Raw genomic sequence first — 23,072 nt, forward strand, 5'->3', positions numbered from 1 at the left:
CGGCCGGCGGCCCCGTGCAAACTGGGGGTGTCTGCTGGAGCAGCCCCCCGCGCCGCCGCCGCCGCCGCCCCCGGCTCTGGCCATGGCCTGGCGGGGCGCAGGGCCGCGCGTCCTGGGGGGCCCCGGGGGCGTCGGGCTCAGTCCACGGCTGTTGCTGCTGCTGCTACTGCTCGTGGAGCCGGTGCGGGGCTTCGGGGACGAGGAGGAGAGGCGCTGCGACCCCATCCGCATCTCCATGTGCCAGAACTTGGGCTACAACGTGACCAAGATGCCCAACCTGGTGGGGCACGAGCTGCAGACGGACGCCGAGCTGCAGCTGACCACATTCACGCCGCTCATCCAGTACGGCTGCTCCAGCCAGCTGCAGGTGGGCGCCCCCTCCCTGGGCGGGACCCCTGGGGCAGGGGGACGCCTCCGAGCCCCGGATTCACTCCCCGGGGCCCTTGCCAGGTCGAGCCCCCTGTGCCCTTCCTAGGTCTCAAGGAATGATATCTATCCGGGAAAAGTGATTTCCATCCCCACCCCCACTTTGCTGTCCCTCCTCAGGGACTGGAGGCCAAAACGTTGTGTAAGTCATCTGGCCTGCGAAAGAACCCGCTCTGCACCCCGCCCTTCCGTCTTTCTCCTCTGCCCACCCGTGTCTGGCCAAGCCCCTAACCCCAGCGGAGCTGAGAGTTATCTTTGCCAAGGATTCTGGCCGCCGCTGCTCGGTGGGCGAGTCCTCCGCACGGCAGCCAGTTGCAGCTAAGACTTGGAAGGGAGTGATAAGGCGACAGGGAATTTCTGCTCCCTCGCCGACCTCCTTTCTCCCCCGTATTTTTTGGGTGTGTTATTAAATGCAACACCCCTGGCCCATTTTCTGCAGAATGGCCCCTCGCGGTGTCTTGCATGATTGTAGAGGTCATGTGCGAAGGAATGGTTGCGCTGTCTTGAGTTCCTTCTTATTCTCAGGGTTAAGGGCAGGTTTAGGACATGGAGGGGGAGAAGGCATCACTTGGGGAAGAGGCGATAGTAGGCTCAAGCTCCAGAAGGTAGCTTGTATATTGGAAGTTTTTTTTTTTCTTTTTTCCCAGTCATTAAAAATATTAAAGCTTATGTAGTCCTATAGAAAATGTTCTTCCTAACATAATAAGTGCAGAAAGAATTTGTATATACGAGTGATTATAATCTTACCACAACGACAAGTTCACTGAAAAAAAAAAGAACTGGAAGGAAACTTTTAAAAATGTTAACACTGGTTGTGTTTCTGTTGGAAAGGCTATGAGTGATTTTTAGAAATTTAGAAAAGAGAGAACTGGAGGGGTGGGGGAGGAGTGGAGAGGAATAGAGGATAGTTCTATAGTTATCCAGGCTGAAAGCTTTGGAAATCTGTGGTTCTGATTGTAACTTCTAAGAGATAAACAGGCAGGCAATTGACTTACTAGGTGGATGTTTTTACATAGGTCATTTGAAAAGTTGGATGGCGGTTTCAGAAGGATGGTTGGGATTAGACCTGTTGCTGGTGAAATGTCCCTGTGGAAGTGTCAGCATTTTAGAACTAGGTTATGAAAGCTTAGGACAATGATTCTCGAGCTCTCAGTTTGGAAACAACACATATCCTGACACCAGTGGCAATTTTGTTGGCAAAACAGCTTTTCAGGGATATATATTTTTAATTACACGTATCCTGGGGAGGCAGCCAAGCTGTTTTGAAGGACAGGACGAGATCCCTTTACATGCTGGAAAATAGTTACTTGTAACTCTAGACTTCATAGACAACATCTGTAAGGAGCCAAGCAGACTGTTTATCAATGCTGGAGGAATTGAGGACAGCAACTGGACTCTCCCCTGCTGGTATTGCAGTTTCAGGGACTGAACATTTGTATTTTCCTATTGTGCTTCATTATTATTCATTGAGGAAACCTGGCCAAACAAAGCCCCTGATACCCAGAGATTTCAACTTGCTTCCCATCCTTGGGTTTAACAGCGTCAATGAGGACATTTTCTGTTTCAATATGAGACTGGTTAAAAAATAATTTGGGGGAATAAAATAGAGGAAGGAGAGACTATTAACATGATAAAAGCCGGATCTCCTTTTTTTTGAATATTTAGTTTTATGGTAATAAAGAAATGGGGATAAAAATAAAGCACCCCATCATCCAGAGAACTGAGTCAGACTGATTAGTCTGTTCAGCTCTTTCATATAGTAGCTGAAAGGGGAGGGAGGCTCAAAGTCAGCTCTTTAAGGTTTATTTCCCTAAGTGTTGTGCAAAAGGGGATTATGTAATGCTTTGAGTCCCTTTTATCTATTTATTTATCTATGTTCTCCTGGAAAGGGTTTACTAGACCCAGAAGTAGAAAAAGGTGTAAGTGATGGATTATTAGGCAAGCTCATTTGAGGTCAGAGTCAACAGTCAGATACCCCTATAGACTGATTTAAAAGTAGATATGGACTCTGCCCAGAAGCAAGTCAGATTTGTGCAAGCCTTCGGTCAGACTTCCATGTCAACTGTCACTGTTTTCTTTGTTCGTTTCTTGACTTTTTTCCAGTTCTTCCTTTGTTCCGTGTATGTGCCCATGTGCACAGAGAAGGTCAACATCCCCATCGGGCCCTGCGGCGGGATGTGCCTTTCTGTCAAGAGACGCTGCGAGCCTGTGCTGAAGGAGTTTGGCTTTGCCTGGCCGGAGAGCCTAAACTGCAGCAAATTCCCGCCCCAGAACGACCACAACCACATGTGCATGGAAGGGCCAGGTGATGAGGAAGTGCCCTTGCCTCACAAAACCCCCATCCAGCCTGGGGAAGAGTGCCACTCCGTGGGAACCAACTCGGATCAGTACATCTGGGTGAAAAGGAGCCTGAACTGTGTTCTCAAGTGTGGCTACGACGCTGGCTTGTACAGCCGCTCGGCCAAGGAGTTCACCGACGTCTGGATGGCCGTGTGGGCCAGCCTGTGCTTCATCTCCACCGCCTTCACTGTGCTCACCTTCCTGATTGATTCTTCCAGGTTTTCCTACCCAGAGCGCCCCATCATCTTTCTCAGTATGTGCTATAATATTTATAGCATTGCTTATATTGTCAGGCTGACTGTAGGCCGGGAAAGGATATCCTGCGATTTTGAAGAGGCAGCAGAACCTGTTCTCATTCAAGAAGGCCTTAAGAACACAGGATGTGCAATCATTTTCTTGCTGATGTACTTTTTTGGAATGGCCAGTTCCATCTGGTGGGTTATTCTGACGCTCACTTGGTTTTTGGCAGCGGGACTCAAATGGGGTCATGAAGCCATCGAAATGCACAGCTCTTATTTCCACATCGCAGCCTGGGCCATCCCCGCGGTGAAAACCATTGTCATCTTGATTATGAGACTGGTGGACGCAGATGAGCTGACTGGCCTGTGCTACGTGGGGAACCAGAACCTGGATGCACTCACGGGCTTTGTGGTGGCCCCGCTGTTCACCTACCTGGTGATTGGGACTTTGTTCATTGCTGCGGGGTTGGTGGCCTTGTTCAAAATTCGGTCGAATCTTCAAAAGGATGGGACGAAGACAGACAAGTTGGAAAGGCTGATGGTGAAGATCGGGGTCTTCTCGGTCCTGTACACAGTGCCTGCAACCTGCGTGATTGCCTGTTATTTCTATGAAATCTCCAACTGGGCGCTTTTCCGGTATTCCGCAGATGACTCCAACATGGCAGTGGAAATGTTGAAAATCTTTATGTCTTTGCTGGTGGGCATCACTTCAGGCATGTGGATTTGGTCTGCCAAAACTCTGCACACGTGGCAGAAGTGTTCCAACAGATTGGTGAATTCTGGGAAGGTAAAGAGAGAGAAAAGAGGGAATGGCTGGGTGAAGCCTGGGAGAGGTAATGAGACTGTGGTATAAGGCTAGCCAGCCTCCATGCTTTCCAGGGGGAATGCCAGCATTGGGGTGCAAGTGCTACTAAAAAGCTTATGCAGTGAATCTCAGTTTGAACAAACTAGCAACACTTCAGTAACCCCCCCCAATAATCCACCACCGCTCTCCCCCCGCTGCCCATCTCCCCCCAGCATCATAAAACTAGTGATTTTGCTGCAGACTTTGGAATGATCCAAAATGGAAAAGCCAGTAAGAGGCTTTCAAAGCTGTGAAAAATCAAAACATTGATCACTTGAGCAGGTCGCAGCTTGGAGCGTGGAGGTCCTCCCGAGATTCCAGGAAGTCCAGGGGATGCTCCTTTTCCCTGCAGGGTGGGATTTGAGCTGTGAGTAGGCAACTTACAGGGAGAAAGATTAACTTTTTTTTAACCCTTTACAAGTTTTAAATACTAACTGGGTCTTTCAGACAGCAGAGCGATCTATAAACACTGGAAGCACTGGGTTCAGAAAAGTGTTACAAGAGTTTTATAGTTTGGCTGATCTAACATAAACATTTTCTGTGGTACACTGTCTGCTGTTTAGAACTTTGTGGATTGCTCTCCCAAGAGGTGGTGTCAGAATCTTTCAGTGCCTTTGTCATAAAACAGAATTGTTTGAACAAACAAAAGTACTGTACAAACACACATGAGGTATCCCGTGAATTTTTCTTCTCTCTCTCCCTCTTAAATTTCAACAGCTCCCTACTAGACCGCTGCTGTTTTTTCCATTTTACATTAATGACTCAAAATAGGTATTTTTATAGGAATGTTTGCACTGCAGCAGGTCTAATGAGGGGGGAAAGGAAGGGCGATTCACTTTCTTGACAATCACTTAATTCAGAGGAAAATGAGATCTACCAAGTCGACTTACCTTACCCACCCCAGAGACCGATTGCATTGAGCACCAGGGACTTAATATATTTTACTTTGTGTGATTGTATCTATGCAGACGCCAGTCTGGAAGAGCTAAAATGTTACGTTTCTTGGCAACTTTGCATTCACACAGATTAACTGTATAATTTGTGTGTGTCAATTACAATTAAAAGCACATTCTTGGACCATGACTTAATAGTTACTCAACTGAGTTTAAAACTATGGTCAGCTTGCATTCTCAGAATGATGGTGCCTTTTTTTTTCTCTTTAGCATAAGAATGTTATCAGAGTCTGGTCTACTTGGCGCAATGGAGACTTTTTCAATTTTGTAGAGGGAGCTAAGGACAACTAATCCAACTACTTTGGTGCATAATTGTTTCCTAGTAATTGGCAAGGGCTCCGTATAAGATTTCATTGGAGGCAGTGTGGCCTGGAGTATTTATATGGTGCTTAATGAATCTCCAGAATACCAGCCAGGAGCTTGATTGGTTTGTAGGGAATAAAGTGTAGACCATATGAAATGAACTGCAAACTCTTACAGCACAGGTCTTAATTGCATTTTGCAGGGGTATCCAGAGCTTTTAAAATGCATGCTTTATATTCCTTGCAAGAGGGTACCCCCTAGCAGCCTCTCAAAAGTTACAGTTCTTTTAAAGTTATAACTGGCCTTTCTCCTCAACCCCCTGAGGTCTTCTAATCACCAGATCTTTGGGACAGATTGATGTAACAGGTTGCTGTCCTTGAAGTTCATCTCGGTCTTTGCTTTAGCAACTTTGGGATGATTATTTATTTATCCCTGCCCCTCCCCCCCCCCTTTAAAACAGGTAGGAAAGCTCTTTTATCCCATTTCTTTGTGGAGAAATGTTTCTAGGGACTCAAAATTGCAAATAGGAGTTCAGATTCTGGAAATAAGCATGTCTTTGTTTGTTTGAGCTTCGTGCCCCTAGTTTGACATTTTCCTTTCTTCTCTCTCTGGTCTGGTGTGGTTCTCGAGCTGAGATGAAGATGTGCGTAAGGACTGTTGCCTGTTTTGGAAGGCAAAGTCTTGGGGTTTCGTGCACAGATGCTAAGTGGGCACTGGTGGCCCCCACTGTGTGTTCTGGGCCTGAGTACCTTGGCTGGACTCTGGGTCAGGGCTCCAGGAGCATGAGAAATGCTCCCCAGAAGGGCCAGTTGAACTCCATCTACGACTGCATCGCCCCTGAAACGTAGAATGTGAACTCCCTTTGCTGCTCGCAGATGGTTCCCATAGCTGGCCGGGGTCCTGGAGCATGCACCCAGGGCAAAGCCTGCCCTTACTCACGCTCCTCTCCAGTGTCTTGGGAGTTGCTCGGAGACTCTGGCCCAGGAAAGGGAAAAAGGACCGTGCAGGGGTTTGCAATGCAGTTCTCTTTGTAATGTTTCAGTGACTGGGTGACCGAGACAAGCATCCTAGCAGAGGGCCAGTTGTGGAGAGGGTGCTCCGTGTTTATGAATGATGAAATAGTGACAGTAAGGGTACTTGGGTGAACCTGGATGCCCAAGTTCTGGAGCTTTCTAGGTCTTAGAATGTCTCTTCCGTCAGTCTCTTGCCTTCTCAGGGGAAGTATATTTGATTGGAGCTGGCCATTGGCACACACTGACAATGTCACAGGCTTTTAGGTTGCTCCTTTCACATTCTAGACTTTGGAGGGTGTTTACGGTTTTAGGAAAGGAGCTTTGTGGCTGAAGAGTTAGTTATCAGTTACCTTGAAGTGAGTTATTGTCACCTCTTAAATTGATATTGGTTTGAAAAAAAAGTTAATTATCAGCACATTTATTGAATGCCAGCTGTGTGTCACACCCTGTGTTAGGCACCTTAAGGGACGTCAGGGAGGATCAACTCTGTTCCTCTAACCAATCCAACCTGGTTCTGCTGAACTTTGCCGTTGGTTTCAGAAGGAGCAGGGGCTGCTGAATTGCCACCTGTTTCACTGTCTCCATCCCATAAACCTCTTCCTGGGTCTTTCCAACTTTAACCCATCACTCAGCCCTTCCCGGGGTTCCTTGCAAATTGATGTGCAGGGGTTTTGCCAGAAAGCATCAATTCTGTTACAGGACAGTCTCTATGGAAACCTCCCCAGATGATCATGAACCTTGGCTCCATCTAATGTGGCTTCCGGGGCAGGTTGTTCAGGGCTCGGGGTTTTCTAGTGACTTGCGTGTGCACACTAGGTCGCTTCTGTCGTGTCTGACTCTTTGCGATTCTATGGGCTATAGCCCACTAGGCTCCTCTGTCCAGAAAGATTGTCCAGGCAAGAATACCGGAGTGGGTTGCCATGCCCTCATCCAGGAGATCTTCCCGACCCAGGGTTCAAACCCGAATCTCCTGCATTGGAGGCAGATTCTTTACCACTTAGCCACCTGGGAAACCAATCTAGTGACTCACACAGGTGAATTTGAGGACAGCAGCTTGCTAGGGAAAAGGTTAGGGTTCTTCCTCTTTCTCAGAAATCCAGGAGAAGTAGGTATATAATTGTAACTTCCTACAAAATCCCTTGGCCTCGAAAAGGCCCAAGGGCACCTCTGTCAGCTTCCTCTCTGGCAGGCTCCTTTCTCCTCCTCCGTAAGGGTTGCACCTCAGGGCAGAGGAACCTGGGCAGAGTGAAGCTGACCAGAACCTCCTGATGCAGTGCCTTGGTTGAGTCATATCCTTTTTCCTCTGTGGAGACCCGTTTCCTGATCCCTGAGACTGCTTCTGAACTGGTAGCTTGCTCAGGGACCTCAGCCAGGAGAAAGAGGGACACTCATTTATTTCCCCGAGATGCTCTCTGACTTTGCTTTCCCCTGGGCCTCTGTCTCCTGCGTCCCCCAAACCTGGACCCCAGGAAGCTTCTGTGTCTGGGTTCTGACACCACCAGCACCCCAGCTCTGTCCTCTCTGCCCTGCCCCACTCAGCCTCCTGACCACTGAATTCAGTGGGGGAACCCAGCTGAGACCTGAGGGTGTAAGGAGGGACCCCACAGCCTCAGCCCTGGAAGGCAGACTTAACTGGAGATTTCACCCAGGTGTGCACATGCCGGCTTCTGGCGAGGGGGCCACCGCCGCAGCCAGAAGAGGGCTGTAGAGTGCCCCCTGGAAGGAGCCCCAGAATCGATCTACGTCCTGAACTGCATTCCGTGATGGGGGAAGTTGGAGAGCATTGCTGTCCCAGCCAATTATGTCACGTCTTTGGACCCTCGACGATTCTTTTTGCCTCTTTACTGTACTTGGGCTCAGAGTCCCTGTCTGGGTTTGTATTACATCTGGATAGGGACCTAGGTTCTCATCTTTCTCCAGGGCCTAGGTCGTAGATCTTGGAAACTCCTTGCAGAGCATTTTGCTCCTACCAAGGATCAGATCCCAGAGGCTTAAATAATGGATTTTGCTGCGCTGTGGCCTCGGCAGAGCTGTCTGCTGCCACCTCTTGTCCTTGTGTGTGCGGTGATGCCCACTGGGCATTACCCGGAGGGAAGTGAACCCCGGAGCCCCCTTGCCTGCCCCAACAAGCCTCTACTCCGCGGTAAACCCACCTGCTGTTTCTGTTTCTGATTTACCTTATTTCCCTTCTTCTTTGCACCAGCAAATCCCCAGTATTCACCCAGGCAACTTGTCGAGGGCCTGCTTGGGGACCCATGAGCCATGTCCTCCAAGCTTACGGAGCTCCCTGATTGCCCACAGTATTCAGTATACGACCACTGTCATCCCAGCAGGCTTCCTTGGAGGCTGCAAGCGCCCCTGCCCCCCGGAACCTGGGTCCATCTGCCCTCCCACCATCCTGCCGAGGGCTCGGGCCAGCCTGGCTGGGGCCTTTGGGAAGGCAACGCTGATGTCTCTCCCAGTGGGGCATCTAGGTGGCCCTAAATTTCTTCCTACCTCACAGGGATGTCGTGAGACTTCAGATGAGAGGAGGACAAAGGTTCCTTGAGCTCTCGGTGGGAAAGGTGGAGTGAGTATCAGGTGTGATCTAGACAGAGATGAAATTCCGCCTGCTGGTGTGGCGGACAAGCTCTTGCTGTGTGGCCTTTCTCGGTCCCCCAAGCCACCCGCAGCCGCAGCCCCAGCCCCCTTGAGGCCAACCTGAGGGACTTTCAGATGTTCGACATTAGAGGTACCAGCAAACCCCTACGACGCGCCCTGAATGAATTGCTGAGCGTCAGAAGAAATGGACCCTGCTATCGAGGATGTACAAACGTATGTCTGCATTAATGTCTGTACTGTAAATTTCTAATTTATCACTGTACAAAAAAAAATAAACTTTGCTATTTAATTTTTGTATTAAAGGAAAATAAAGTTTTGTTTATTAGCTGGTGTGTAATTTGGCCTCTTCCTGCAGGTGTCTGAAAGCCCCTGGGAAGCACGCTTACCCAGAAGGGAGAAATAAAGAGCTAGGTTTGCAGGGCAGAGGCACAGCCTTGTCTTCTTTTTGCTGATGCAATTTTCCCCCGTGGGATTTCTGCTGGGTCAGCCAACCCTCTGAGGTCCAGGGTCAACAGAATCCATCACTGCTGTGGTCATTGGTAACTCTCAAGTGGTCACATGATGCTTCAGATGTGACTCAAGTTCTCAAGCTGTCACTCCACACCCCATTTTGGCATTTTCAATACACGTGACCATTTTTACACACCTTCTCAGTCCCTTTGGCTTAATGTTGCAGCCTGAAAAAAGTTTTCTTATTGCTAGAGTTCAGGCCACTCAAAAAGGGGAAAGGGAGCTTTTTTTTAACTCCAAATTTTTTGGGAAAAAAACAAAACCTTTTTTTTTTTTTTTCTGGTTACACAATGGTTCTGTGTTGTGTAATTGACATGGGAGTATGTCACATCAGTCAGCCAGGAAAATGACTTCTTCAGCTAATTTTATAAGTTGGGTGGTCTGTGTCCCCATAGCCAGAAAAGTCATCAGACAAAGCAAATTCAAGGCCTTTGTCAGGACATTGCCATGGGAGCAAGCAATATTATGGACCACACAGGCACACAGGGGAGGGGAGTCATTGCCCTCGATTGGAGATGCTGTCGAGGTCCCAGAGGAGAACGTTGGTCCTTTCGGTTTACCTTTGAATTTCTTTCCACCCTTCGGTTTTACCTGAACACCACCCTGCTTTGCTGCGCATAGAAAACCCAGGGAGCAAGAATCTGCAATGCTCGTCTCCTTCACTGCAGATTGCTCTTGTACTTTTAAGTCCAACCGTACCTGAAGGGAGGCATGTAATTTAAATTCTCTTCCCTGGAAGACAGGCTGTGTGTCTCGTTTCATTACCTACTCATTATGTAGTTACGATGTTAGGGAAAAGTCAACACAATGTGGGGTGAATTCACAATAATCCCTTGCACTGGTACCAACCCTTTCTGGATAGAAAATGCTTTTATTTACATGATTTCATTTTACACTCATGTCACCTTGGAGGAAAGCAAGGTGGGTGGGCACTACCTCGCTAGAGATGAGAACGGAAACTTAGGACGAGGGACTTGCTGAGGGGGACCTCTGTAGGTGGGTAGCCTGTTGGCCAGCCAGGTTCTCTCCTGCTTAGCCCAGGGTCTTGTTTTCATTCTACTGGGTTGGCCAAAAAATTCTTCTGGGATTTCCCTATAGTGTGATGGGAACCCCGAACGAACTTTTTGGCCAACCTAATACAGTGAGTTGCAAGTTGAACCGTGTTTGCCCCAAAGATACACTGAAGACCTAACACTCTTTACCTATGAATGTGAATTTCCTTGGAAATAGGGTCTTTGCAGTTGTAACCAAAATCAGCTCATACTAGATGCATGCCTGCTTGTTAAGTCACTTTATTCATGGGCGACTCTTTGCAACCCCAGGGACTGCAGCCCGCCAGGCTCCTCTGTCCATGGAGTTTTCCAGGCAAGAATACTGGAGTGGGTTGCGATTTCCTCCTCCGGGGATCTTCCCAACCCAGGGATCGAACCCAGGTCTCCTGCTTCACAGGTGGGTTCTTAAGCACTGAGCCACCTGGGAAGCCCCGTTCCTCTGATGTCTTTACTGTAGATAGTTCACCGAGAACTGATAAATATTTTGGCAGGCAACTCAATAACGAGACCTGGCCATGAGCTTCTGTTGTTTAAGGATTATGTAGGTGATCACTCTTGTAAGTTTATCTGTAAGCTGGACACCTCTAGAATAAACCCCAGGATCCCGGACACTCAACCGACCTGAACCGGTCTTAGCCGCTCTCCCCATCCACCCGCCCCTGATGGGAGCTCCGTATGCAGGGCCAGGACCTTGGCTGGAATGTGGCCCAAGGGTTTTTAGCATTTCTGTCCTGAGAACTGATTTTTTCTCTTTCCCATTTTAGCTTTCACATGCAATCATAATTTTAAAGTTGACCAGACTCTTGACTAAAGAGGTCAGCCTTGGCCTCCTGTCTTCAGAGTTGCTGCAAACAGAAATAAACCACACTCTGAGAAGGGCGTTGCCCTCTGCTCGGTTTTCCTTCATGCAGCTGGGATGTAGGACTGGGAACATCTTGGCAAACTTTTTGAAAAGACTGGACCTGCAAAGATTTAGTCCAAAAAGTTTTCAAAACGGGACCTTGGTCCCACCCGAAATTCCAAGAGTCGGGAATTCTCCTTCTGAGCTTTTCCTTCTGTCTCATCCTTAAGGAGAAGAGAACCCAAGAAATCATCTGCTCTCAGGCAAAGGCTTCCAATTTCTCAAACTCCCTGGGAGAAAGAATAAAAAGTAAGGTTTATTACATTTCACATCAACTGGCTGATTTTCATCAGCTTCCCACATGGCTTCCCTTAAGCCCCCGATGTGGTTTTCACCCAAGAGCCTGATGAATCTCACGGATAACCCTCGTTATCAATGCCTATTTCTTTAAGAGATGAAATGATTGGTTATCTACCTTTTCCAGGATGCCGAAGGACTGCATCATTTCACTCGAGAGGAATTAAGTGTAGAGTGCAAAGCAGTGAGACAGGGTTGATAAGTCACAGAGGAAAACCCGTCCTAGTTCCGTCGCTTTCCATACACTGCCTTGCCTTTCGGTGGGTGTTTCCCTTCGTCTGCAAGGACTCTTCCCTCCTTCAACTAGGCTGTGTCTAGTCTTCCTTCGACACTGAGATCCTAGGTCACCTCTCCTGGGAAGACGTCCCTGACCTTCCAACTTGCCACTTCCTGCCTCCTTTGGCTTCTTCTTTTTAATATTCATTCATTTGGCTGCTCTGGGGTTTAGCTCCAGCACACAGGATCTTACGTTGCTGCACACAGAACTCAGTTGTGTCATGTGGGATCTAGTTCCCCAACCAGGGGTCGAACCTAGGCCCACCCGCATTGGGAAGGCGGAGTCTTAGCCGCTGGACCACCAGGGAAGTCCCACTTCTGTTGCTTCTTACCACCGGTAAGTTTAAGCCTCTGCGCTTTCAACTCTGGGAGCCTTGATTGTACTGTTTGTTATAGTCTGTTGATGTATCCATCTCTCCACCAGAATGAACAGCCCGATGATGACTCTGAGCACCCAAAGGTGCCCACCCGCGTGTCCTCAGGGCCTAGCAAGGGTTTCGGAAATATCTGCGGAGAGACTAAGGAAGGTAGGGTAGAAGAAGACGGTGTTTTATCTTGTTAGGTGGGGGCTTTGGTGACAGATGTGGCCAGCGTGGGAAAGAAAACCAAAGGTAACAAGAGGCATCACATAGGCGGAAGTTTCTGGAAAGAAGCTTGGGGGTAGTGGCAGAAAACCCTGCAGTCTTGGTTGTGACACTGGTCACCTACCCGCTGTGCTGCTTATTGTTGTCTTTCTTCCCTCTTCCCTGCCCCCCCCCCCCGCACCCCCATCCCCAACAAATATTTGCTGAGTGCCTACTGTATGCAGAATCCTGGGGTTGGCTGGGGAAGGAGAGAGGGAGTGATTGTCGAAAACCGCAAAGACAAGGTCCAACTCCGAGTCCAAGAGTACAGATGACGAAACAGAGAAAGAATCCATCTGTTATTAACAAGCTTAAAATTCCAAACCTGGAAAAACAAATCCTCTGTTGCTTAGTAAATATTTGTGGAGTAGCTGAACGAGGGTCCAGCCCCAAGATAACTAAGGCACAACCTTTTCCTTCCAGAAGTTCACGGCAACAAACCACATGCCCTCCGTACCTGGTAAAGGCTCCGGACCCACTAAGGGATCAGAGCTACTGTTCCTACTGTGTTCATTGTGTAACTTCTTCCTAATCTGAGTCCTGGGGCTTTGTTTGTTTAGTGTGGGTGCTGCAGCTTCTGAGGACTGAGTGCAACGGGAAAGCATTTTCTAAGCCATTGTCATCCCATTTGATCCCCTGAAGGACACCTCGGCCTCAACAGGTAAGTGCTTAGGGAGGGGGCAGGAAGCAGGCAGAGTCCAGGCACCCTGAATTCTCTAAAACTTGGTCTGCTCATCAAAACCACCCCCTGTTCAAACTGTAAAAAAACAGGGGACTTTCCTGGCAGTCCAGTGGTGAAGACTTCACCTTCCAGTTCACCATGCACAGGTTCGATTCCCGGTCAGGGAGCTACAATCCCACGTGCCTCAGGACCCCAAACGCCCCAAAATATAAAGCAGAAGCACAATTTAAGTGAATTCCATGAAGACTTTAAAAATGGTCCACATCAAAAAATCTTCCCCCCAAAATTGTAAAAAAATAAAAATAAAAACTCACAAGGTGGCATCAGAGGCATTTAGCCATCCGACCAGCTGCCTCCTCTGAACGTCTCCGCTGGCGCACGTGATTTATGATACCTGCACCCAGAAGGTGGTGTGTGTAGCTGTGTCTGCCTTGTGCCCTGTGGGATCCCTCTCTTGCTTCTCTCACGCCGTAGTTCTACGAATCCAGAGAGTCTGCTCTACAGAAATGAAGACAAGCACGCAGTCAACCGAGGTGCGGGCAGTGAGTGGTTCTGGAGCCCGAGATCCTGCGAGCGGGAGGGAGGGTGGACTCCGGCCGAGTTAGGAAAGGCCTCGGAGGCTGCGCCGTCTCCTCGCCGGGCACAGGGAGGTGGCGGGGGTCTGGGCGGGAGAGGGTGTCTCACGGAGCTCTCCCTGGCTGCCTCGGGGGGCCTCAGCTGGAAACAAGGCCAGGATGGGTGTGGGGGAGACGGGGCAGACAGACCAGTTTGAGAGACCGTGAAGGCCTCAACGAAGGGGGTAGCAGAGACTTGGAAAGGAGGGGGCGATTTTCAGAGAAACGGGCGACAGACTGCGTCCTCCTCGGCACAATTCAATGAGCCCAATCTGTGCTTTCTAAACGGCCTGTGCTCCAGAGGCCCAGAGCTCTCCGTTTGCTCCGGACACCTGATACGGCACACTCCCTACGTTGCAAGTCCCAGATAAATAATGACCGAAGGAATCACACCGGGGCTGCGGCCCGTGGCACCCCGGGGAGCTGGGGTTTCCCCGAGGAGACGACTCCCTCAGAGTCTGCAGGTCAGCGTGACACCATCCGTCGGGGGCTGGAAAGGCCAGGGGCCCTGGGGGGTGGGCACCGTGTTGAGCTGTTTATGTCGTCTTCAGCCGCCGCACTACCTCATTTGGACTCGGAGTTTGCTATCGAGACTATAGCTGCTCCAGATTGCATAGGAAAGACTTCACTTAGTATAAACACCAACTTAATCCCACTCACATTTTCCATCTAGATCTTGTTTCTTGACAGTTTTCTCTGCGGGCTACTGTGGTCAGTAAAAAAGAAGTCTGGACTGCCAGCCAGATCCACAGCAAAAGGTGTCATCAGCACACACCTTTCCCCTAGTCCTCTTCCTTTTAAATCAGAAATTCTGTATAACATTTTCCATCAGTGAAAGAGAGAACCACCACTTCCTAGCTTTCTCTCTCTCTCTCTTTTTTTTTTTTGGGTCCCTTTTTTTTTTCCCAAACAACAGACCTTCCTTTTGGATTTACATCAGCATTTAGCTAACTTCCTGAACACTTCACCCACTTCCTGAACTTATTCTGAGGAAGGAAAAACATCCTCCTTCAGAAGTAAATGCAAATAATCACGGAGATTATTTTTATTAAATAAATAGTGTAAATGCAATGGAATTTCCTGTACAATGTACGTTTACTGTGGATATTTCAACAAGAATCTGTTTGTTGTGATCTCGTAGGAACCGTTTTATTTGCAGATAGTCTGAGGGATTATAACCATTATGTAGCTACTCAAGAGATAAATTCTGAACATTTGCAATTTTTTTTTTTTCTGTTTGCTGTTGTTAAAAAGTTTTTGTTTTTTTTTAACTGAAAAATCTGAACACTAGGGGGAATGGTTTTCTTTAGGTCAGCAATTCTGAACCTTCGTTTCTTTTAAAACAGGGTTTTCATGACCCCTAGTGGTAAATAGGGGGAAGGACCGCTTTAAAGCTGAAGGTGAGTGGCACACACTGTCTCAGTGATCAGGGTTTTTTAGTTATGCATTTGGGAGAAAATGGGCTTCCCTGGTGGTTCAGACGGTAAAGAATCTGCTTGCAATGCAGGAGACCCTGGTTCCATCCCTGAGTTGGGAAGATTCCCCTGGACTCCAATATTCTTGCCTGGAGAATCCCATGGACAGAGCTCATGGGGTCCCAAAGAGTCGAACACTGAACGACAAATACTTTGGGAGAAAACACACCTGTTCCAAGCACTTCTTAATGCCCATACTGCCTAAGAACCCTGTGAAGTGATGATATGGAAATGGCAATCCTTAAATATTTCTGGTGATGTTCTGTTCTTTTGATTAATATTTCTTCAGAGCCAGCCCACTGCCTAGCCAGCCCACACCTGAACTGGTTCAGTTTAAGAATGAATGAAAAAATCTGAGACTTTGGAGAGAGAAGCACATCGATATATCAAGTCAGGATCAGGGTCTCTTCAATTTTTTTTTTTTAAATGAAGGCAGTCTCTCTGTATTGGTAAGAAGTTCGATTTGGTCATCTGGTTGTGGAGAAGAATGGTATTTTTCTGTTGAGTAAATCTCATGGACGCCTTAGAGGTATGTTTTAGGCTGACTGTCCTGGTCTTTTTTGTTTTCATTTCTGGCTACACCACATGGCATGTGGGATCTTAGTTCCCCAACCAGGGATTGAACCCCAGGCCCCTTGCCTTGGAAGGGCAGTGTCTTAACCACTAGACCACCAGGGAAGTCCCCTTGCCCCTGTCTTTTACGAAGGGTTTACAGGGCCTTTCTTAATGTTCTCCAGTGTGTTGGGCAGCAGCTAATTTTTAGAGGAAGCGGTGATAAGAATCTGAGAAAGGCTTTTCGCCCCCGCGTTCCTTGCACCACCGTCCAGCAGAAGGCTGCCTGGGACAGATGGGTATCTAGCCTCCTCATGCCTTCCCCAGGAAGAGGCTCCCTCATCCATTACCCAGGCTGACATTCTTCCGCAGGTCCATCCAAGGCCTGCAGAGTCGGGCCCCTTCCCCTTTCCTCCAGCTCCACGTCCCGCCTCTTTCTCAGACTCCACGTGTGTTCTAACCAATTCCAACTCCCTTGTGTCTCACTCCTCTCTGCTTTGCACATGCAGGTCCCCTCAGCCAGGAGACCCTGTCCCTCCAAGGCTCTGGACTCACTGCTCAAGACCCCGTGTAAGCGTTCTCTCTCCCGGGAGCCTTGAATGATCCCTCCTGGCCGACCTTGTGCCCCTGTGTGTCACCTCTCAAACACCTATAATTGCATGTTATCTCACATTCCATTGTTTGCACACATGTCTCTCCTAGACATCTGTGATAGTCTCAAGGACAAGGACTGTCCTGGCGCCTAACTCCCTGGCTTGTCCAGGTGCCCTGCCAATGTTCACTGATGTCCTGACATCAGTGTCTGTAGGCTTAGACTGTTCCGCTGGGCTGCATGTTTTGATAGGAGAGGCCGGGGAGCGTGCAGCTAGTTCAAAAGTAGAGTTGACAGTCAAGAGAGCAGGTCTTTGAAAGTGTACAGAACCACTTATTATCTCAAATGGCCTCAAACTTCATCCCCTGAGGAATATGATGGTTTCACATAAATGATCTCTAAGTTTTTATCTGGGTGCATCACAGTTTCTATAACTGGAGGAGCTGTGATCTAAGCGTTTGTAAAACTCTGAGGTCAATGCAGGAAGTCTGTAACTGCATGAAAAATATATAATGTACACATGTGTCTTTGGGGAGCGAAATGGTCCAATCTTTCATAGGTGGGTGTATGATCACAAAAGATTGAATACCACTGATGAAGAATTGTTGCAAAAAGGATGCTCGTAATCTTTTATTGGCTCAGTAGGAGTTGACACCTTCTTGAGTGCTTCACAAGGGAAGCTTATAAACCAGCGATTCTGCAGCTTTTTTTCCACTGTCCTTCGTTAGGGCACCTACAGGTCTGGTCTACAATTTAAAAAGAGAGGTTAAGGGCTTTTGCCTGTGTTCCATTGGTGTTGAATTAGTGTCATCCTCCTTAGGTTCTAAAGGTATTGTGAAGGTATGATCAGAACCCTCGTTAACCCAAGATTATGCAGCATTCCCCACATAAAGAATTTTTCCTGCTCCAGGAAAGCTATCCCAGAGTGCTCACCAATCCTGCCCAGGTGGTCCAGGCTGAACCTTTTGTTCAGGTAACCTACATGTGAAGCATGACTATAAAATGTTCTGCCTCTGTGGGCTGGGCTTGCAAACTGCCAGGATGCTTTTGCTCCTGGATGGGAGATGCCACCTATTAAAGTGAATTGCGGTCGGGAGAGGCAGGCTTCATGTGTGTGTGAGCTGAGCAGTCATTCAGAGTCTCAGGCTTTAATGCTCTTGCTGTCTTGAGTGAAGTGAAAGTGAAAGTCGCTCAATTGCTTCCGACTCTTTGGGACTCCATGGACTGTCGGCTACCAGGCTCCTCAGCAGATAGTCCATGGAGTTTTTCAGGCAAGAGTACTGGAGTGGGTTGCCATTTGAAGTTCTTAATAATTTTTGAATAAGAGCTTCTGTATTTTTACTTTGCACCTGGTCTTGCAAATTGTGCTGCAAGACCCGAGTGGCTGCATATACCTGAAGCAGCACCGTGCGGTGGAAAGGGCACGAGCTTTGGAGTCAGCAGTTGGGAGTTCAGGTCCCCATTCTGTAATTTCTCAGCTGTGTGAGTGTGACTAGGTTGCTTAACGTCTCTGGCCTTCAGTGTTCTTATATCTAAAACGGTGATCATGGTGACCATAATATCTAACTTCTGTAATTGTCAGGGCTGTTAAACAGTATGTGTAATGGCAATGGCTGATAATGATGACAATGATTTGAAATTAACAAGTTAAGAAAGAACAAAATACATGAATATGAAAAGGAGACCAAAACAAAGCAAAAAATCCATACACACAGACTTTTAGAGGTGGGAGGAATCCTAAAGACGAGCTCTTAGGTCCAGCTGTTTTGACCTTTGTCCTTCCACAGTCCTTTGAATTAGACCACGTGAAAATATTATATTATCATTATTTTCCTTTATTATAAATCTTTTTCTGCATTCAACTTTGAGACCTCCCCCTGCCTCTCCAGACTTGGGACTGTGTCTATCCTTGAAAACAAATAAACAAACAAACAAAACTCTTCACAACGCCTGTCATAAAGTAGATGTTTAATAAATAATTGTTGAAAGAATAAACTAGCTCATTATTTGATTTTCTTGTTGCAAAGCTGAAGCCCAGAGAAACTGAGTGAGTTACCCAGGCTCACAAAGCCTATCCTTGGCAAAGCCAGAACTGAAGTCCCTTCTGTTTGTTTTGAAAGGAGTGCTTAGGGCCCTGTGGGGACCCATGTAGACACCATCTTTATTGCTTGCTGAGTTGCAATGATCAGATTACCTGGGAAATGTCTGAGTCTTTTGTGTAAGTGTATATTTACTTATTTGGAGTAAAAAATCAGGGGAAGGCCAGCCACTGGGGCTGGAACGAATATCCTTGGGACTGTCCCAGAGAACTTCTAGAGAAAGCAATCCATCAGACCCCTTTACTGAGCTCACAAGCCTGGCTCCCCTCTCTCCTTCCCCAGATCCTCCCATTCATGAGATTATCCTCTGTGATGCTGATGTCCTAGCTGTGATTGATCACCCACTGCTATCTCGGGGACCTGAGAGTGACCTTCTGGGTGCATTTGTAAGGGGAAAAAAAAATAAAAACCTTGAATGCATCCTCCGGTTGGCCTGAGATAAGGGGGGCTCAGAGTCATCTTTCATTAGAAAGATGGAAAAGCAATCATTGGAAAAACAATCCAAACAATAAAAAAAAAAAAATCCATAAGAAAATATTCTCCTTCCAAGGACTTAAAAGATACTTCTCATTTCAGCCACCCCACTGACATGATACCACCTCTAGGCAAGAAAAACAAATGTGTTTGTGAGAGGAGGAGAGGAAGGGAAGAAAGGAGAGATGGAAAAGTTAACAGAGGAAGGGAGGAGGGGCGGGATGCAGGGAAAAGATGAAGAAACAAAGACAGAGAGGCTGAACGTATTTGAAAAGAGATGTGGGACTCATATTTACCTGAAGAATCCCAGAAAGCTAAATCAGACTATCAGGATGAATCAGTCTTGTTAAACTCACTTGGTTCAGCGTTAATTCTCAGGCTGGGAAGGAAGCATTGGAATACAGTGAAAAGATCTGGGTTTGAGTTTCGGCTCGAATGACAGTTTGTTGTGCGGACCGGGACTTGAATTTTTCAAGTCCTAGACCTCAGTTTTCTAACTCAGAAGTAGGGGGGAAATAGAGGAAATGAGACATACAAAAGTCATTTGAAAAAACAGAGTGTGACTCAAGCAAACACGGCCTCGAATTTATACGCGAGCTGGATCCATTCCACTTAAAACAGGCTTTGACACACCCCCAGCTCTGCTCTTCAGAAGCTGGAGGAACTTTTGTACTTCGTGTTTCTTAAATAAATAAGTACAAGATCCGATGGTCTTGTCACATCATTATGCTCAGGTGAGCTCATTCCGAGTCGTGGGTACAATTCTGAAATCATAATAAAAAGATAAAACAGACGCATGGCTTCCTACCAGCTTTCAACACACTTATTACCCTGGAGTGGGCAGACCTGGCTGGCAATGAGTCCTGATGCCAGTCCTGCCGCTCCAGTGCTGGGTATGAGTGAGTGTGACCATCTGCAAATTTCTCAGTGTCATCCAACCTCCCTGTTCCCACTTCTGATGGGAAAACACCCCCCTCCCTGTGTTGTCAGCACAAAAGCAAGTGCTGAGCGCAGCTCTTGACGTCTGCTGGAGCCTCTGCCTCTGTTGACCGACCCTGCACCCTCAGTTCCAGCACAGAGCAGATGAGAAATACATAAGATTTTTCCTCCTCCTTTTCTCTTTTTCACTGCTCTTACCCCCTCCCCACTCCCACTTACTCAGGTGTATTTCCCTGGGCCCCAAAGTAAAAGCTTTGGATCTGCGTATCTGAGATACTGCTTGACAGCATCTCTGTGAAGCCTTCAAACAGGAAGTGCAGTCACTGCACTAAACCCCCTACATACTAGCCTACAAGTTGTGAGCTTTCAAAGATGTGGATGTGAAAACCGGATGGAATTGGAGGCCCAGAGAAAGGAAGAGAGAAAAGAGGAAGAAGAAACTGAGGAACCGAAGGGATTCACGACACAGGAAACGGCAAGGGGATTTTCTCTACTTGTGGAGGCATGGTTAGTTTTTGAGGCTGCTGCTACTGCTGCTAAGTCACTCCAGTCGTATCCAACTCTGTGCGACCCCATAGACGGCAGCCCACGAGGCTCCCCCGTCCCTGGGATTCTCCAGGCAAGAACACTGGAGTGGGTTGCCAGTAGTTTTTGAGGCACCAGACCTGAAAGTCGAAAGAAGCATGAAAGTTGCAGCAGCCGTTCAGAATGCAATCCAGGGCTACCGTGGCATCCCTGACAAGACAGACGAGCTACCACCCAGAAATCACTGGATCATTTTTTCAAGAGGCTAGGTGGAATTGAGTCTGGCGTGGACCAGAGCTTGTGCCATCAACGTCAGCTGCAAGCGGAATTGCAGCCTGCCCTCCGTCTCTGTTGCTGACGACCCTTCGGCTCTTCCATTGCCCACCTCCGCTCCCTCCTCCATCACTAACTCTCCTCGCCTGTGCACCCAATGCCCGCCCCTGTATGCCAGCTGTTGTGCTGTGCTACTGTACTTTTCAAGGTCCTGTACTGTAAGGTTAAAAATGTTTTCTTTATTTTTTGTTTTGTAATGTATTATTTGTGTGAAAAGCGTTATAAACCTGTTACAGTACAGTACTATACAACCGTGTTAGCTGGCTCCCTAGGCTGACTCTGTTGGACTTAGGGACAAATTGGATTTAGAACGCGTTCTCAGAATGGAACTCATTTGTGTGTAGGGGACTTACTGTATTTTATGGTTGTATATCTGTCTTGGGTGTCAGCAAATAAAACAGATTCCAGATAACTTATTTGCAGAGCAGTTAATTGGCGGGATATTAGGGGATGGAGAGAACTAGAAATGGGTAGAGATCAGAGGAGGTTCTTGTGCTGTGAAGAACGCAGTGGGGGAGGGGAAAACGTCCAAGTGTGAGTTTTCTCTTGGTTGATAATTTGTTGTGTGAACACGGACGTGTCATTTCACATCCTGGGCCTCCGGTCTCCCACCCAGGAGTGGAGAGTCAGTGGGCTAGGCCACAGCTGTGGTGTCCGGCAGCAGTGTGGTCAGCAGGCTAGTTCCACTGCTTTCAAACCAACGGCTTCCAGCTCTTTCCGTGGATAACCACCAGCCACATCTGCATTCCTGAACTGATTCTCGGAGGCTGCCAGTTCAAGGGAAGACCACCAGAGCGGCTGAGCCCAAGTCAGTTGCCCACCCTCAGATTTTGCTAGGGCCAGTGTGTGAGTGTGTGTGTGTCTGTATGTGTGTGTCTGTGTGAGTGTGTGTGTATGTGTGTGTGAGAGAGTGTGTGAATGTGTGTGAGTGAGTGTGTGTGAGAGTGTATGTGTGAGTGTGTGTTGTGTGTGTGTGTGTGAGTGTGTGTGTGAGAGTAAGTGTGCGTGTGTGTGTGTGAGAGAGAAAGAGAGAGAGAGAGGTCCTGACTACTTTTGATGTGGAAGATGGGTTCAACCTCCCACCAAGAAAAACCACACCAAGATCAATCCTTAGGAAGAGAGAGGGGTTGGTTGAGAGACACTAGACAATTAAACTGGGACGCCTGTCCAGTTGCAGCTCAGAAGAGGACGTGCAGGCATCTTCCAGAGGCCATGGACTCTGAGGTCCCGCCTTGTGTGGGATAAAGGGCCCAAGTACCGTGCTGAGGGCCCACTGCTGTGGATAGAGAGGGCCCTGCAGTGTCTGCTCCTTCAAAGTGGTTTTGAAGAAAAATCAACATTAAATGAAAACAAATAATTAGGAATTTATTGTCATTGAAAAACACATATAAACAAGTTCCACTTTCCACTTCCACTTTGAAAGTGGCTCAGTCATGTCCAACTCTTTGTGACCCCATGGACTATACAGTCCATGGAATTCTCCAGGCCAGAATACTGGAGTGGGTAGCCTTTCCCTTGTCCAAGGGATCTTCCCAACCCAGGGATCAAACCCAGGTCTCCCACATTGCAGGTGGATTCTTTACCAGCTGAGCCACAAGGGAAGCCCAAGAACACTGGAGTGGGTAGCCTATCCCTTCTCTAGCAGATCTTCCCGACCCAGGAATCGAACCGGGGTCTCCTGCATTGCAGGCGGATTCTTTACCAACTGAGCTATGAGGGAAGCCCAATAAACAAGTTGAATTCAATTAAATTAAATACACTTTGCCTCTGAGTGTAGACAGGTTTGGAGAAATACCTGTGCAGACATCAGTCACAAGCCATCTGAAGAGCTGGTCCCTTACCATTTAATAAACAAGTTGAATTCAATTAAATGGTAAGGGATCAGCTCTTCAGATGGCTTGTGACTGATTTCCGCACAGCTGTTTCTCCAGACCTGTCTACACTCAGAGGCAGGGGCTTCAAGCAGCCCATGTGTGTGTCTCACCTCCTCTCAGCTCTCAGCACGCCCCTGAATGCTGGGTGGCCATGCCACTGATCATATTGTCTCTGCTTCAGGAACTGACTGCTTCCTTCTTTCATATCTTTAAAACCCTAATCATTCAAAAAACTAAATTAAAGACTCAAGCCCAACAGCTGAATGCATTTTTTCGTTTGGGAAAGCCCAGTTTTCAGTAGAAGATTACCCTGGGCAAAGACACCTGCCCTGCCGCCCCACCCCCCACCCCAATCTTTCTTTTCAGAATAAGTATTCTGATGAATCTCAGAAGTCATTGGACCTATTTCCTGCTAAAAGGTGACAAACCAACAAGAAAATAATCATTAATCACCCTCAACTCTTCATTGCAAATAAACAGGACTACTTTGGACAATTTAGATGGTCTGCTGCTGCTGCTGCTGCTATGTCGCTTC

General features: G+C 47.8%; 1 protein-coding gene and 1 long non-coding RNA gene across 4 annotated transcripts; both read left to right on the forward strand.

The window, feature by feature from the left end:
- The first annotated feature begins 82 nt into the window (after positions 1-82).
- On the forward strand, positions 83-4,931 carry FZD4 (frizzled class receptor 4). Its single transcript, NM_001206269.1, has 2 exons — positions 83-367; positions 2,530-4,931. Exons 1-2 carry the CDS (start codon positions 83-85, stop codon positions 3,856-3,858), a joined length of 1,614 nt encoding a protein of 537 aa, NP_001193198.1. The 3' UTR covers positions 3,859-4,931.
- Positions 4,932-11,656: 6,725 nt separating this feature from the next.
- LOC101905908 (uncharacterized) lies at positions 11,657-21,854 on the forward strand. Of its 3 annotated transcripts, none has more exons than XR_009493424.1 (3): positions 11,657-12,092; positions 12,180-15,074; positions 15,439-21,854. It is a non-coding gene; the product is annotated as an uncharacterized lncRNA (long non-coding RNA). The 3 variants fall into 3 exon arrangements; XR_009493423.1 differs by having other exon boundaries at positions 12,180-13,039; positions 13,535-21,854; XR_009493422.1 differs by having other exon boundaries at positions 12,180-12,282; positions 12,939-21,854.
- Positions 21,855-23,072: the final 1,218 nt, after the last annotated feature.

The sequence above is a fragment of the Bos taurus genome, chromosome 29 (assembly GCF_002263795.3).
Source record: "Bos taurus isolate L1 Dominette 01449 registration number 42190680 breed Hereford chromosome 29, ARS-UCD2.0, whole genome shotgun sequence".
Classification (NCBI taxonomy): Eukaryota; Metazoa; Chordata; class Mammalia; order Artiodactyla; family Bovidae; genus Bos; species Bos taurus.